General features: G+C 40.1%; 1 protein-coding gene across 1 annotated transcript in view; it reads left to right on the plus strand.

The window, feature by feature from the left end:
• The window catches only part of Rars2 (arginyl-tRNA synthetase 2, mitochondrial), a 44,445-nt gene that overhangs the window by 1,410 nt on the left and 24,778 nt on the right, over positions 1-18,257 (plus strand). Inside the window, exons 2-6 of the mRNA XM_051156170.1 lie at positions 825-898; positions 7,528-7,630; positions 9,384-9,467; positions 13,937-14,034; positions 17,630-17,685. Of these exons, the coding sequence (XP_051012127.1) occupies positions 825-898; positions 7,528-7,630; positions 9,384-9,467; positions 13,937-14,034; positions 17,630-17,685 (415 nt within the window). The remainder of the gene's footprint in view (positions 1-824; positions 899-7,527; positions 7,631-9,383; positions 9,468-13,936; positions 14,035-17,629; positions 17,686-18,257) is intronic.

Here is an 18,257-nt window from a genome sequence, read left to right on the forward strand (position 1 = left end):
CCTCTACCTCCCTAGTGCTCCTTTTCCCGCCCAGCTCCTTTTCTTGTCTTTGACTTGCCTTTTCAGATGTTAGCCTTGACCTTTATCTCAGAATGCATTGCTAATCCTGACCTTGCAGGTGGTGGTGATCTTGGCCCTTGGCAGAATCTGTAAGCCATTAATTAGCCTATGCTTGCTTTCTTCTTATGTTTATCTGACCTGCTTTTAGTTTTACAATAGCAGGAAGTTAACATCTATCAACTAGTGTCCATGCTGATCATAGAGCTCTCAACTTAAAGGGGATAAGAGATAGTTTATTCCAGAGCCAAGTTTGCGTGACGTGGCCCAGCAGTATAGGTTTATGTTAGCCCAATTTCCATAGTCCCAGGATGGAAGCCGGTTCATGGAGTAACAGAGCAGTTTTAACAGTAACAGAATAAGGACAGTTATAAATCCAAGCATTTAAAAAAAAAAATACATTGGGCCGGGTGTGGTGGCGCACTCCTTTAATCTCAGCACTCGGGAGGCAGAGGCAGGTGGACCACTGTGAGTTCGAGGCCAGCCTAGTCTTTCTTGGTACTTTATATAGTCAAACCATTCTATCATTTTCAACCCCTGGAAGCCACAAATTGTTACTTCAGTCTGGTGGTTCTGTGTTTTCTAGAATAACAGCTAAATCGAATCATGCCATGTATCTTCTTCATATAGGTTTTACTTATATGCTGTATTTGAGGTCTGTTTATGTTAAGTGTGTTAGTGGCATGCCTTCATTGTTAGTAGTATTCCATTCACTCTGGACTAGATATGTCAACAGCTTTACCGTTTCATTCTGTTTTTACTTTTAGCTTTCCAGGGTGTTGGCTCTTCCACCAGAAAGCTTAATCAAGTCAATATCTGCAGTTCCAGTTTCAAAAAAAGAGTTAAGTATTTTGCAATGATCTGACATTGTTGAATTTTTGGCAATCCAAATTTATTTAACTCTTCAATTTATGAAGTAGTCCGTAAAATTACGATTCACTATATTCAACTTATTACAATTGGTGTCATAAAATTACAGTCCTATTTTAGGTATTCTGTCATGAGTGAAATATTCTTTTGTTAATTATTTTCATGTTTGTTTATGCTAGCAGTAATTATGTCTTCAGGAAGGAGATTCTAATTTTAATTGTTTAACAATAAAAGAATGAAAATGTGGTTATAATCTCAGAGCTTTTGGAGGAATTAAAGATTGTACAACCTTTGGATGCTTGAATACTCTTGTACCATACTTATTTGCTATAAAGGCTCATTTGTTGTCTGGGAGGCTTGCTGCCTCCTTCTGCTCCTTTAGGCCTAGTCCTGGAAGCTTCTAGCCTCCATAAAATCTAACCTAGGCCTAGAATGTTTTCAGCCTCTGACACTTGCTGCTTACTAAGCTCACCCTTTCTTGTTTTTACTGAGATCCAGGCTGGCTGGTTAAACTCAGCTGTTCTGGCTCAAACTGCATTCACAACTGACTTACTTAATCTGGCTTCTCTCTTGGCCCCTGAATTGCTCTGCTTGGCCTCAAACTACATCCAGCAGTCTTTTCTAATCTGGCTCTTTCTCATTCTTTGGCTCAGATGGTCTTCACCTGAGTTCTTTCTCTGCAAAGTTCTCTCTCTCCATTACTGTCCCAGTGAAACTGCCTCTTCTCTATGTATTGCACCTTGAGTAGCTTCCCTTTTCTCTCTCTTCTCGGGAGAGTTGGGCATATCCTATTCTGTCAAATCTTCTCTGATCAGCCACATTTTCGACCACTCAATTAGACATCACTTTCAAGCATTCCTTCTTGGGATTAAAGTCATGTATCACCACACGGACCTAAGTTTTTCTTTACCTGAAACTTGGTCTATACTAGGCTGGCTTTGAACTCAGATCTGCTTGCCTCTGTCTCCTGGGGTAAAGGCATATTTGTATTCGTGGGCTCTCACAGACCTAGAAGATCCTTGGATGTGATCTCTTGCCAGAACATTCCTCTACAGTCTGCCACTTTGGTTGTGTTGTTTTCTGTTTGAGTTTTCATTTGAAGATTCTCCAAGTGAGAGAGAACTATCAGGGTTGTAGGAGATCCATGTTTCTTAGGTACAGGGAAACAATATCTTTTTCCTTATTAGTCTGGTCATCCCAATTGTTAATTAACAAATCATCATTTTGGTAAAAGACTTAAGTGCTTGGATAAAATGTAGTATACCTTAGACTGTATAGTCAAAATGTTCAAAAAAAAAAAAAGAAATTGCATCTGTACCAAACATAAAGATATTTTTTATATTATCACTAATATAATACTAATAACTAATTAATGTAATACTAATATAAGGTAATAACTGCCTACCAAGCATTTGCCTTGTAACAGAGATTCAGGAATTTAGAGAGGATTTGCAGTATACAGAGGGTGTATGGAGGATGGATGGACATAGCACCATCACTATATGCAAGAGGCCGTGAGCTTCTGCAGATTGTAGATTTCCCAAGATGTCTTGCAGTTAGTCATCAAAGGATGGCTGTTCTCTGACTGTTAGCTAACAAGAAACTTGTCACATAGTAGCCTCTTAGCTCTGAGGTTTTTAAAGATGGAATATAGAATTCTCAATATCAGTGTAGCCTTTGCTCCCTTAATTTTATTAGAACTTCCAGGTGAGAGAAGTTTATTCCTCTTTCCATAGTAAGGAAAAGAAATAAATAGAAAGAAAAGGCACAGACTAGAGACCACTGATAAACTTACTATTTTTATCTTAGTAGGCCTGGGTGTGGTGATACATGCCTTTAATCTCAGCACTCAGAAGTCAGGCAGTGGGATCTCTGAGTTCAAGGCCAGCCTGGCCTACATAGTGTATTCCAGGACAGCCAGGGTTATGTAGAGTCCTGTCTCAAAAAAGAAAGAAAGGAAATAGAAGACCTACTTTAAAGAAATCTATATCCTAATCACCGGCCATCATCCCTGCTGTGTGCGTGGGGCCAATGTTCCATTTTGATAGTGTTGGTAACTACTGGATTTCAAAGCATGGCTATTATCTTTTTAAAAGTTTGTTTTTTGCCCTAACTTACTGTTTTAAAACAAAAATGTAACAGAGAAGCTAGTCACAAAATTCAGGACACTTCCCCTTTGATGTTGAAATGACCCATATTTCATAAGATAGTTATCAATAACCATGTTAATTAAGCCAATTAAAAGTTTTAGGCCTCTTTTGTTTTGTTTTTCTTTTTTTTCAAGACAGGGTTTCTCTGTGTAGCCTTGGCTGACCTGGGCTCACTTTGTAGACCAGGCTAGCCTCGAACTCATAGCAATCTGCCTGCCTCTGCCTCCCGAGTGCTGGGATTAAAGGCGTGCGCCACCACGCCTGGCTGCCTTAGGCCTCTTTAATTAATGGCCAGACTAAAAGGTTGCTCCACGACTCTAGAAAGTCTCTTGGTGCCCAAGCTCAGTGTAAATGCATTAGCACTCAAGGGGTGTGTGTGTGTTAGACTGAGGCGTGACCAGACAGGCACAAAATACCACTGGGACAGGATAGCTTTACCGTAATCATTTCAATGTCATGTTTTATTGATAGTTCATTCTATAATGTCCTACTGTTGTTTGACATTTTGGCTGTCTTCAGCTTTATACTATTTTGCAGTGCATGCAGAAGAGTCATCTCTAATGGATAACAGAAGCCCTCTGTGGCTGTACGACTCAGAGCTCCCCACATGGAGAAACTGATGGAGTTGCTCTTGTTCCCCGTCGCTTCTGTGGCCACCTTTTCTCTCCTCACTTCTCACTTGGGTCATCTGCACATAGCGTCAGAACTTATGTTCTCAATGTTTTTAAACCAAGCTGATTTTAAGTATTATGATTAGACTAACAGGGTAGTTTTCCTTTTTGTCCTCTGCCATTGAACTAATGCAAATATTTCTGATTGCATTAGAATATAATTTTCCATGTTAACAATAATATTGCAGGTGTCTATTAATGTTCTTTGTTTGTTTGTTTGTTTCAAAGCAGGGTTTCTCTGTAGCCCTCACTGTCTGAGAACTCGATCTGTACATCAGGCTGGCCTCAATCCCAGAGATCTGCCTGCCTCTATCTCCCTAGTACTGGGATTAAAGGCATGCAGTACCACTCCCAATAATTAAAAACAAACAAGCAAAAAAAAAACAAAAAAAAAAAAAAAAAAACAAAAAACACCTATCTTTAGCAACATGATTTTTTAAAAAGATTATATACAAGGGCCCTATCTGCATGTACACCTGCAGGCCAGAAGAGGACATCAGATCACATTATAGATGGTTGTGAGCCACCATGTGGTTGCTGGGAATTGAACTCAGGACCTCTAGAAGAGCAGACAGTGCTCTTAACCTCTGAGCCATCTCTCCAGCCTGCAGCGTGTGATTCTTACTTTGAGTTTTTCTGGATGTTGTTGGAGAGCCATGCTTGTAAAACTGGTCACAATGAGTCTTTGATAAAGAACCCTAGCTCTGTATCAGGAAACTGTGGCTTTATTCTTTGATATACTCAGATTGCAATAATAAGTAGAGCTCATTACTTTTAGTTTTACTTTTAAAAATCTCCATATGTTGTTTCAGGTCTACTTTGTGTTTTATTCCTGTTTTGCTAAATTAGTTTCTGTAGTTGCCAGTAGATTGATTGGTTCAAATACTTGACTAAATTATCAAAGTCCTTTGGTAAGGAAAATACAATAGGGACATTCAAACCTTAAATGAATTTCTACAATTAAATTTTGTTTTCAGAAAATGGAGTCGTCATGCACCCAGTAAGGAATAATCTTAGGGGGGGAAAAAACCCAAGAGTAGAGTTTGCCAACTGTCTTAGTATATAAAGGACAAAAAACCCCGATAAAACAAAAACAAACAAACAAACAAAAAACAAACAAAAAAACACCCCACTTTCCCAAGACACTAGTGTTGATGGTATATGATATTTTATTTGGCATTGGATCTATGACTAACAATTTATAACCAAGATGTCATTTCTCAATAACCCTATAAAGTAGATACCATTGTTAGCATCACTTTACTGAAGGACCAAGAGATTGAGCAGTGTCCAGAATTACACAGACGCTAATTGTTAGGTGAATTTGAATTTGTGTTTACAGCCCAAATACCACTTTGGATTGGCAAATAGATTCCTTGCTTAATTGCTGGGTAACCCAGGAAATTGCCAGGCATGGTAGCACAGGGCTTTAATCCCAGAACTTCAGAGGCAGAAGGAGGCAGATCTCTGAGTTCGAGGTCAGCCTGGTCTACAAAGTGAGTTTCAGGACAGTGAGGGCTACACAGAGAAACCCTGTCTCGAAAAGAAAAGAACCAGGACATTTCATTGGGTTTTCTTTTTTTCTTTTTAATTAACTTTTATTTGAAACATCTTTATTTTGTTATTTTTTGATTATAATTTGTTCAGAGTATTTCTCCTTTCCTTTTCGTCCTTCCAAATCCTTCCACATTTCCCTCCTAGCTCTCCTTCAATTTCATGCCCTGCCTCTTTACTGTTACTGCATGACATGCACATAAGTAGAGGTATATACATATTTATTTCTAAATATAACCCATTCCATCTGTATAATGCTAATAATATATATGTATACATAAATATGTTTAAATATAACTTGTTTAGTGGCATGATGCCACCTGAATGTATATTTTCAGACTGACTGTTTTGCACTAGACAACCAGTTGTTGTGCTTTTTCCTAGGGAAGGCCACCTTCCCTGTTGCCAGCCTTCCTCAGTTGCCTACAGTTCTTTGTGTAGGGCTGAGGCCTCGTGGGCTTTTCTCTGTCCAGTTTGTCACACCCATTGGTGTGTGGTCAGTCATGTTGGTGAGGCTTTATGTGTGCAGCTTCTGACATCACTAGGCGACACAGTCTCGCAGCAAGTCTTTCTGCCCCGTCTTCTGCAATGGTCCCTGGGCCTTAGGTGCAAGAGTGTTTTGTAGTATCCACTGGGACTGCATATATGTTTTGACCATATCTTCTTTCTCCTACCCTGCTCCTCCCAAAACCTTCCCCATATCCCTGTTTGCCCAACTTCATGTTCCCTGTCTCTCTAAAAATTTAAAAATCAAAACAAACAGAAAACCAATAAGACAAAAATACCAAAAGGAAACAAAAAGCCCACAAAAAAGTCAGAGTTCGTTTTGTGTTTGCCAACTACTCCTGGGCATGGGACCCAACCCTGCCTTGTCATTGCTGTACCCAGCAGCACTCCATTGGTGAAAACTGTATTTCATTTCCATTTCCCAATAGGCATCGGTTGCGTATGGCTTCTTTTTAACATGGGTATTTTGTGCCCGCCTCCCAAGGACTTCTTAATGGTCATTAGAGTTTAAGTTTTGTAACATGTTGACCAGAAGACATAGAGGAATTCCTGGGTATTTGTCTGAGTGAGCACTGTGCTCTTTAAGTGCATGACACATGGCCAAACAACAGTGAGATAATGTGCCCAGCTCGCTTTTCTTTCTTAGAAGACAGGGTTTCTCTGTGTAGCCCTAGCTGTCCTGGAATCACTTTGTAGACCAGGCTGGCTTTGAACTCACAGGGATCCACCTGCCTCTGCCTCCCTGGATGCTGGGATTAAAGGTGTGTGCTGCCACGCCCAACCCTAGCTCTCTTTCCTAGTTCTCTGTATGTAGTTGTGTGGTTATTTGTATATTAATTAAACGTGATGTGTAACTTGAATTGTCACACCTATAGAAAAATCTGTAGACTCTTGATGTGCTAAGCATCTAAACTGTTGTCTTTTTTCCAAATTCAAGTCTCTTATTTTTTTTCTTGTATGGTGGGGTGAGTTTGATTTTTGGTTTTGTTTTGTTTTTCTCAATAAGAGTGAAAATTCTGTTTTAGTGACTGGATATAATTCTTTGATTCTTTTACCCTCCTTTCTTGCAGATAGCTCATTCATCACGCAAATGGTTGTTTCTTTAGTTGGTTACACTATAGTTTATAATAGTTAAACCATGATTTAGTAAAAAGTACAAACAGTGTGTCTATATATCTAGTGAACAACTTTTGTGAATGGCGTTCTTTTTTTTTTCTCATATTGAAACTTAAATTAAAACCATTTAAAAATATTTTTGCAGTTGGGCTATGGGGGCACACACCTTTAATCCCAGCACTCTGGAGGCAGAGGCACACTGATCTCTGAGTTTGAGGATAGCCAGGGCTACACTGAGAAACCCTGTCTCAGAAAAAGAAAAGAACACATTTTACTTTTGTTATTTGGACAGTTATAAGCAAACATTTAGAGTGGAGAAGACGCTTCATAGATGTCAAGACTTGGGCTTTTCTGGATCTGCTTATTAGTTGCTTTTAACTTGCCAGATATGTCTATTTGCATCAAAGATACAGAACTACACCTGGGTAATACACAAGAATTTATAAAATAACCAAAATTTTAGACATTATAAGTAAATAAAAAGCTTTGTATTTCTTGGCTTTTAGCCTTGAAGGTATTCATAAGGAATTCGTGGTGCTTCTGTTAGTTAGACAAGTCATATGTCTCTAGCAGCTGTCTGCCATCTCAATGCTTACTTTTAGAGACGTGGCCGACTTTCAGTTCTCTGTGGCTTCCTTACCAGAAGACAACAATCACAAGTCCAAAGCAGACACTGAAGATCAAGCCAGGAGACTGGCGGAGAAGGTATTTCAGCTTGAAAGTATAATAAGCTTAGCATTTAAAGAAGAGCAAAGCTCTTCAGGCACCTCAGCTGTAATGAATTAGATGCTGTTTCTCTGTTCAAGGCATCTTGAAAAATGTTTCTGTTCACTTTAGCTGTATGCTCTGAGGTTTTAGTGGTTTTCAAATTAGTTGTAGAGTATGCCTTATGTTGTAGTTTACTTCCTGCTGTTGTGGTAAAAATAACCAAAAATGACTTGGAGAGGAAATGGTTTATTTGCCTAGGTAACTGAGGGAAGTCGAGGCAGGAGCTGCAGCCCTCCCACATCAGTCCCAGTCAAGACAATTCCTCGCATACTCGGTCACTCGACAGTCTGGACAGTCTGACCGAGGCAATTGTTAGTGAGGGTCCTTTCTCTCAAGTGACTAGGTTTATGCCAGGTTAACAAAAAAAAACTAATTAGCACGCCTCATGTACTGACATTGTTTAGTTTAGTTTTGTTTTATTAGCCACAGGACAGAAGTGTTAACTGCATTTGTAGATTGAAACTATATAAACTTTTTTCCCTCGAGACAGGGTTTCTCTGTGTAAGCCTGGCTGTCCTGGGCTGTATTTGGGGTGTTTAGAGTGATGATCAGGATGGCCTTAACCTCCTGAGACCTGCTTGACGCTGCCTCCCAAGTGCTGGGATCAAAGGCACGCACCACCTCCAGCTAGCACAACTGTATAAACTTTTGAAGACAGAATTACTTATTCCCCTGCAACTGGAGTTACAGACGGTTGTGGGTGCTAGGAATAAACAGAGCCCAGGTGCTCTGGAAGAGCAGCCAGTGAGAGCTCTTAAGATCTGAGCCATTGTCCCAGTCCCCTGGACAACCATTTGAATCCAAGAAAACAAACTTAATATATTAGAGCAATAGGTTGCAATTTTTAAAAATAAGTTTCTGAGAAGAGCATTAAAAAATATGAGAAGAAATCGTGTTTTTGGAATGATCACAGAGAAGTTGCAGTTAGATGATTTAATAAGCTTTCTGTATTTCTAAGTGAATGGCAAATCTAAATTGTTAGCTTCAGGCCCTTGCATAAGGTGTGCTGGAAAAGTTTTTTGCTTGTTTTTAAATTTTTGTTATTGGGTTATATGTTGCTCAAAGATGATTGTCTGGGAACTCTACAAAATGCAAACAGTGAAAATCACTCTTGGAAAAATGTGTGTATTTTAAAATGACTTCTAAAGAAGCTCTGGTATCAGAGTAATGGTTATTTGATTACAAGATTACCTCTGATTTCAAAGTAATCTAATTCTAATATTTTCTAAATTCTCAGAAGAAAAGATTGGTTGCCCTTCGGTGACAGCAGGCACCTCTAGTTCCTTAGAGCCACCAGGGGCTTTGAGTGGACACGCACAGGGAAAGTCGCCTGCCTAAGGCTTCATTCTGTGTGCTGGTGCACATGTGTCAGCACTAGGTCCTGGCACAGTGTCCTGTCTGTGACACTCACGGCAGGTAAATAAGATCCAATGTTCTCTGTGTGCCATGTGGGAAACTTTGAGGTGAAGGAAAGGGGAAAGGGAAGGGAGAGACCGAGGAGCATTCTAGTGAGGAAAGAAGAGAAGAAAATGTTGGTGTCAATAGACCGCTGGAACAACCGACATTAGCTAAGAGGGAGGCCCAGCTGTAACGCCTGACAGCTGATTCACCTGCTGTCCTGTAAGCCAGCGTGACGCTGTCAGAACCACCATCTCACATAACCTGCTTTACGAGATTCGTTATTTTTCAGCTTAAATGTGATGCAGTGGTGACCGCCATCAGTGCTGCTCCTGGGACGCTAAATTTCAAAATTAACAGAGCATTATTAACAAAGGTAAGGATGGCGTATAGTGTAGTCTCTGTGCTTTCACACTGTTTTAGCCACCGTGGTCTTCCAGCTCCAGAACTTGTTACGTCTCCTCAAAACACACGCACGCACATGTGATTGATTCCTTAGTCTGAAGTGCAGCCTTAAGTTAATACCTGATCACTTTTCAGAATTTATCTTTCTCGGTAGTTTAGTTTGTTTGAAACTGCCAATGTTCAAATCCAGGGCCTTTCATATGCTGAAGCAAGCGCTCTACCACTGACTTCCCTAGCCCTTGGCACTCACTCACTGACCACACAGCTGTCACAGCACTGTGGATCTCTGCCATACAGAAATTGCCTTGCTATTTTACACTTATTTGACTGGTGCCACTTGTTTGGTTTTGGTTTTGGTTTTTTGAGACAGGGTTTCTCTTGTAGTCCCAACATGGACTAGCTCTGTAGACCAGGCTGGCCTCGAACTCACAGAGATCCGCCTGCCTCTACCACTTGTATTTTAAAACTAGTTCACTTTGGAGTTTATAGCATCTGTCTTTCCCACTGTTCTGTCTCGTGTCTTGACATAGTGCCTGGTGCCTCATAGCTGCTAGATAAACAGCTGTTGGATGAATAAGTGTGCTCTGTATTAAGAGAAGAGGGTTGGTTTCTACTCCCTGCTAAACTATAATCTATTAGAAGCGTAAGACTGGAGGAACCCTGAGGTAGCTTTTCCTCTTAATAAATCAGTGAATATTAAAGTAGAAAGGTGGCTAATACAGTGAGAATAAACAAATTCAGCGATACCAAAACTCAGGATGGCCTGGAAGCATTGGAGAAATCTTTGAAAAAAAATTAACCCTCCCTCAAGTTAACATGGGAAAACAGGTGATCCTGGGTAAATAATTACATGAAGCCTTTAAGTCAAGTTCATTTTGTTCAAATCTTTACAGTTATGATTCATACTTTGGCCTATTAAAAAAAAGAAATATAGCCCTCTTTAGGTTGTTGCAGTCTTAAGTTGAAAATGGCTATAAAGCCAGAAATTGTCTGTGTCGGTATTCTGAGTCAGGAGGATTGATTGGAGGAAGAGGGACACTGCAGGGTAGAATAGGCTTAGCAAAAGCAGCAGGGGCAGTCAGCCTCTGATGGTCGGACCTAGCAGCTTCACAGAGGCGCATTTATTGATGATTACACAAAAGGTCTCTTATCTGCAGAGTTGCCTTAAGGAACCATTACCTAAGCAAACACAGCCATATAAGAATTCCAGGTTTGCCAGGAATGTCTCATGACTGAGGTCAAGCAAAGCCTTTGAAATCCCCAAGGAAGAGCAGCCCCATAAATCTCAGATAACAATCACTGATTATTTACAAGAGATCATCACTTCAAGGCCATCCCTCCAGAGTAAGTGCCAGGTGCGGTGGCTCTTTAGAAATTCTGCTCCATCTTTGAATGCAGACTCTTTTAGGGATTTTTAAATCTCAGGCCTTTGCTCTCCGGTCCTTAATTCTTCTGAATAGAGTTACTGCTTTTTCAGATCATTGGGATGTCCGCCCCCAGCCTTTCATTCTGAAGTAAATCAGCTAGTCACAATCCACCCCACAGGTGAGGACATTTATTTTGAGCATGTTAAAATAGTACTTACAAATTGCTGGTGTGCTCACCCCCACCCCGCCCCCTCCCTGCAGGGTCTCAGCATACAGCCAAGGCCAGCCTCACGCTCAGGGTTCTCTTGAAATCATTCCATGGCAATTCAGAAGCCACCAAGTTACTCATTTACCATTTTAAAGTGATGTTTTTATTGCTATTTTCTCAGTTTTGTGGAAGTAGAAATGAATCTTGCCAAATATGCCTTTCATACTTTAAGCCCTTAATGACAATATTGTCCTTTTTTTGTTCTTCCTTATATTGGGAGAGGGGGGTAGAGTAGATTTTTCCTTTAAAGCTACTTTAGTTGAAAGAATTAAGGTTTATATTTCCAGGAAAATATATATTTACATAACAACTTAAAATTTCAGTGACTATGAATGTTATACTTTATTCCAACTAGGAACTTGTAGGATTCTACCTAACTTAGAGATGCCCAGTTAGATTGGTCACTACAAATCCTTCCGTGGCTCGCTGAGGTGTGACGTCTATAACGACGTACAGAACTCTATTTTGGGTTCCACACTTAACTCTTGTTAGTAGTTTGCAATCATTTGTAGGAGAATCTGTAACTTCTAGTGACACTTAATTAAAAGGGAGTGGGGAAAGATGGTTTAAGTCAATGGTCTATTTGCATTTTCTAAAAATACAGACAAAACCTTATTTTCTTAGGTATACTGAAAAATCCATAGTGAATAAAATCACATTTTTTATTTGCAAACCCAATTTTGCATGCTCTACCAAGAAGAGGAGGAACTGTTTTGTGACTTCACTAAATAAGTTTTGCCTATAACTAGTGAATGTATTCAATCCACATTTATTTTATGAACTCATAGGAATAATGAATGGTTTTAACACTAAAGAATTGGCCAGGTAAGTTGGTAGTGATAAATTCCTTAGAAGTCCTGTTGACTCTTAAGGCATAAGAAAACAGTCAACCAATAGAGTTAGAAAAGAGAAAAGACATAAGTTGTTCCTAGAAAAGGAAGGAGATAGACAGAGTGTCCATTGGTTTCCTTAAGCTCCAAAAATGGAAGTGTAAAAGACCTCAGTTCTGGTTAAAACCTTTTATGCACCATATTCACATGAGTACAGCTTCCATTTAAACATACATATTGGTAAATATATTAGGTTTTAGTGCTTTTATCTGTTGGAATATGATGGAACAGTCGCACCTCCTTGATATTTTACATTCATTTGTAATTGATGGCTTCTAGAAAAGAGAGTTTTATGGTTAATAATAGGATAAGATAATAAGATGTAAGATACCAGGCAGCAGATATTGTATTATATGAGGTTTATTAAGTGAACATGGGGAGAGAAGGAAAGGGGGGAGGGGTACCCCAGAGAGAGAGAGACAGAGACAGAGACAGGAGAAGAGAGAAAGGTAGAAGGGAAGGGAGTAAAGGGGTAAGAGACAGAGGAAGGGGGGTGGGTAGACAGGTGGGTCTGTTCTTTATATAGCCCTGGGCAAGGCCACGCCCCTGGCAGGTGGGCAATAACATCACAGGTAGGCCAACTGAAGCAGAATCCTCACAGAGAGAGTTAGTATTATGACTCCTGGTAGGTTGAACATGCTCCACTGGATGGCCACACACCGGCGTATACAGGCACCATTAATTGGACTCAATGGGTTAAAAAACAAAACATTGAGTCAGGGCCTCACTGTGTAGCCTTGGCTAGCCAGTGATCTAGGATCATCCTGTCTTTGCCTTCCTTCTGAGTTGCCGGGGTTACAAGTGTACACCATCTGCCTTAGCTCATTTCCTGACTACAGTAACTAATTCTTGATAATAAAATTCTTACCATACCTGACATTTTTAAGGCCCCAGATGAAGTTGGCAATGCAAATCTTGCTTAAGAGTAAAAAACAATACGTTAAACAGTTGGGGGGTTGATAAGATGGCTCAGAGGTTAAGAGGACTTGTTCTTGCAGAGGATCCAGATTCAGTTCCAAGCATTCACTGTGACGTGCTACCTTTGTAGTGCTAGTTCCCAGGGATCCTGCCTCCTCTTCCGGCCTCTGTAGGCAACAAGCATCATGTGGTTCTCTGTATACATGCAGCACTCATAAATAAGAGAGCTTCTAAGAACAAATAGGTGCATTGAAACCTGCACAAAAGCAACGCATGAATCCTGTGAACTATGCTATATTTCTGCGCTACTAAATAAAAGCTAACCACAGAAACAGCATGATGACCTTGAACTTCGGATCCTCCGCCTCCTGACTGCTAGGTTTACAGGCACACACCACCCACACCAGTGCTGCAGGTGGGACACAGGGCTTTGCACATTCAAGGAATGCGCTCTTATCACCTGAGCTATTATGACCTTAGGAAAATTAACCTCCATGCTTTTCTTTCCTCGCTTATGAACGTTGCCCTCATTTCTGAAGCTGTCGTGAGGGTTAAATGAGTTAATACAAACCCTCATCACTGTCTCCGGAACATGTCTGTCCTCAGTAACTGGTTAGATACGGATTCTTGTTTGGCTATTACTATTTCTGTGGAACTCTTGGCAGTCAGCCTCACCTCACACAGCTTCAATTCCTGATCTCTAAGCACCATCAGTGGCTACTGTGCTGTCGAATACTCTAGATTTATAAGCCTGGAGTAGCCCATCTGTATCATCTCATGTTATGAGTGCTCCGAGAGGAATTGGCAACAAGCAACATTTTTATGTTGATACTAGAACTGGTGTTCCTGACAGTGCTATAAAATTCTAAACTCCATAATGAGAACAAACAAGTTAGCAACATTTAATTTCCAGTAATATGGTCGTTTAGAACATTGACTTATTATTAATTATTATTATTTTTTGTTATCACTAAATCCCATGCCTTCTATTTTTCAGGCAGTATTACAACAAGTAACAGAAGATGGCTCAAAATATGGATTAAAAAGTGAACTTTTCTCAGGTCTTCCCCAGAAGAGGATTGTGGTTGAATTTAGGTAAGTGACTACTGATCTTATGCAGCTGATGGGACGGAGAGGGCTGCACCTCAGTGATTGAGTTTTCACTGAATTCCTATATAAAGTTGAAAATCAGTGACATTATGTTATTTTGTTAGGACCACAATGAGTCAATCACTAAACCATGAATTAATAATAATAATAGTAAATTTTCTCTGTATCTGGTATGTTTGTCCCTTTTTCTCTTTTAGACAAGATCTCCTGTATCCCAAGCTGGCTTTGAACTGACCTTGAACTTGTGATCTTCCTGCTTCTACCCGAGTGCTAGATTTATGGGCGTGCACCACCATATCAGGTGTATGCAGTGCAGGAGTTGGAACAAAGATTTGTACCAACTGAGCTACATTTCCCCAATTCTCTTTTTGAATTAAATACTGAATGCCTTAAGATTTATTTGTTAGCCGGGCGTGGTGGCGCACGCCTTTAATCCCAGCACTCGGGAGGCAGAGGCAGGCGGATCGCTGTGAGTTCGAGGCCAGCCTGGTCTACAAAGTGAGTCTAGGATGGCCAAGGCTACACAGAGAAACCCTGACTCGAAAAACCAAAAAAAAAAAAAAAGATTTATTTGTTATTTTGGTGTGTGCACGCTACAGCACATGTGTCATGAAAGCACCTCGTAGATCCATTCTCTCCTTTGGCCTTTATTTGAGTTCTAAGAATTGAACCCAGATTGACAGGCTTGCTTGGGAAAGCACTTTACTATCTTGCTAGCCCAAGTACTATGGGTTTCTGTTTTGTTGTTGGAATTTTTCCTCCTGGCCCCAAGCTCCTGGAATAATGACTCACTCATGAGACTCAAAATATATTTAGAAATACATTGACCATATATCTAGGCTTTCTGTGACTAGCTCATAACTTAAAATAACACATTTATCCTTATCTATACTCTGCCATGTGGCTGGTTATCTCTGCTCAGGTACCATGAGTCTGTCCTCCTCACATCTTCCCTGGCAAATCTCCCAGAGTCATTTCTGCCTACCAGAAGTCCCACCTCCTATTTCCTGCTTCAGCTCCAGGCCATTAGCTTTTTATTGGCAGGTGATAACCTCCATATAGACTCAAGAGATTCCTTCATTTTTTTTTTTTTCTTTCTTTCGAGACAGGGTTTCTCTGTGTAGCCTTGGCTGTCCTGGACTCACTTTATAGACCAGGCTGGCCTCGAACTCACAGAGATCTGCCCGCCTCTGCCTCCTGAGTGCTAGGAATAAAGGCGTGCACCACCACACCCAGCTTTGCTTCTACATTTTTTAAGAACTAGTTTTTTCATTTTTATTGATTTGTAAGGCAGAATAATATAGTTAATTACAATGATTTTTTTTGTTTTAATATTTAGTTTTATTGTATATGAGGTGTGTGTGTGTGTGTGTGTGTGTGTGTGTGTGTGTGTGTGTATGTAATGCCAGTTCATGACTGTGGTGTTGTGCATGTGGAGGTCAGAGGACACCCATGGGTGCAGGCCTAGCCTACATTGTCTGAGAACAAGGTTTCCTGTTTGCCACAGTGTACACCAGACTGTGGCCTGTGCGCTTTCAGTGATTCTCCCTCATTAACAGACAAAAACGTGATACCACATCTAGTGTTTACATGGGTTCTGAAAATACACATATAGATTCTTATATTGTGTGGCAAGGATACTTTGTTTACTCAAGAATCTCCCCCTCCCCAGCCCCAGAGGTTTTAATGTACTTCTAAATAGTCTTCAGATACATTTCTAATCCACTGTAAATAAAATCATTTAATACTTAAACTATCATGAAATAAGAATGTAAAGGGAGCTTCAATAACTAACATCTTCCCCATGTACCTGGGGAACTGTATTTGACAGTTCTAGAAAATTACTAGATGTATTTATCTTCCAAAAGACAAAGAATTTTGATGAAGTCCTTTTCCACTTAGAAGGATGAGACTTCCTCAAGTCCTTTTCCTTCTTCTGAATTTATTTCCATGGGGAATGTACTGTGCAGACCAGGTGTAAGTCTTGGGTGTTGTTCATCAGGTACGTCTACCTCGCTTTTGAGACGGGTTCCCTCACTTGCCAGAGTTCACGGATGGCTCCCTGGTCACCCTTAGCCGCGGGGAGCACACTTCTCCCCACTCTTCCACACTGGTGCGACGGCAGCACATCACCCAGCCTGCTTCCCGGGCTGCGGCTTTTCCTGACTGAGCTATCTCCCCAGCCCTCTGGGAAACTTTAGCAATGATATGTGAAATGTTTTCTGTTTACTACTTCATTTTTGTTACATGGAATAATTTTTAAATTTTTAGTTATGATTACAAATTGGGCAATCAGAGTTTTTGAGATTGCATAAGTGTTTGCTGCCACTTACTCTGTGCACTTAGAAAGGGCAGACACTAGAAGACTTTTTTTTAAAAAAAAGATGTATTTATTTATTATGTATACAGTGTTCTCCTGCATGTAACAACTGCAGGCCAGAAGAGGACAACAGACTAGATGGTTGTGAGCCACCATGTGGTTGCTGGGAATTGAACTCCGGACCTTCAGAAGAGCAGGAAGTGCTCTTAACCTCTGAGCCATCTCTCCAGCCCCTGACACTGGAAGACTTAAACATGTCAGTTTGTAACGCGCTGGCCGTTGAGATGATATCTCGTCCATAGAGCAGCATGTATCTTTGTCCTATCTGTGCAATGTAATCATAGTACTTAACTGGATTTAGAGATCTGTGGGATGACAGAGAGAAAGACTTCACCCACCCTCATGCTGCAGGGCAAGGGCACTGAGGATCGTGGTCACGTGGGCGCCGTGTGGCATGGGCCTCACCGTGCTTCAGAACTAAGGCTGCAGTGAAGTCGGGCAGCGCAGCACAGGCAAGCATTGCCCAAACACCTCAGATCCATTGCCTTTGCTCCTGACCAGGGCTTCTTAAACTTCTCCCCCAACCTCTTTTTGGCCCAAGAAACTTAGATTTTTTAACTTACATTCATTTGTCTATGTGTGTGAGAGAGCGTTTGTATGCTGCTGCACATGTGTGGGGGTCAGAGGGCACCCTGTCAGGGCTCTGCTTTGGGCATGAAGGAACTCAAGTGATCAGGCTTGCCGGCAGGTGTCCTCACTGAGCTATCTTACTGGCCCTGCCCGAGAGTTTTTACAAAACCTTGGGTACATGGGTAAATAAGATGTAAAATAGGCATATAAATTAAACATTTATGATAACATAATTTATTTTAAAACAATGGTTTACATAAAAACTTAACCATTTCTTAATTTGCATACTAATATGACTATTTCTGTGTGAAGAAATAAATCTTTTCTCAGTGTTTGACACTGTAGAGCACAGAGCATTATTGTCTTCCTAATCTTAAATTTGCTTCATAAGTTGCTGCCACTGGGTGTCATGCTGCTGTCTGCATCACAGGGTCAGTGACTGTTGGTCAGTGATAAGCTGATTCTTTTCAAATCCTGATTCATCCTTGCTGTTAATCCTGCTTTCTAACTCACCTTTCTCTTGAGTTGTCAAAAGCCCTGCTTCCTAATTATGTCAACCTATGCGAGAATTATCTAGTTCATTTTCAAAATGTTTGTTATTGAAATAAAGTATTCTTGTAATATTTGCAGTTCACCTAATATTGCCAAAAAATTTCATGTTGGACATTTGCGCTCCACCATTATAGGTAAGTGTTCCCTTTAACAGAAAATACTAAACATGTTTTTGGGGATGTAGATAATAATACAATGTATGGTTCTGAGTTTAAATAAAAGGGGAAGAAAAGGCTCCCTAAAATATCAATTTGTATGAGCATAATGCTAAGTAAATGTTGTACTAAGTTAGAAAATTGGTTTACAGGTTAAAAACCAAAATTTATTTAAAAAAGAAAAGACTCAGAAATCAATTTTCACTGGTATGTGTGTTGGGATTTTTACCGGTTATGCATATAGAAAACCTTTTAAAAGAGGAAAAAAATAAGAAATAGTCACAAATTATTTCTGTGGAATTGGCAGAAATATTTCAGATTTTTTTGTTCATATATTTTTGTTTTAAATTAATTCACTCTTGGCACTTAACTATAACTTTCAAGACTGAAAACTAAAATTTCTAATAGAAATTATTTATATTAGTAATACTAAAACTATTTGATAATTGTAAAGGTTCAGTGTACAATATGCTTTTGTGTGTGTGTGTGTGTGTGTGTAGATGTGTGTAGATGTGTAGGTGTGTAGGAACTGCCCACAAAATCCAAAAGAC

Source organism: Acomys russatus, chromosome 2 (assembly GCF_903995435.1).
Source record: "Acomys russatus chromosome 2, mAcoRus1.1, whole genome shotgun sequence".
Lineage (NCBI taxonomy): Eukaryota > Metazoa > Chordata > Mammalia > Rodentia > Muridae > Acomys > Acomys russatus.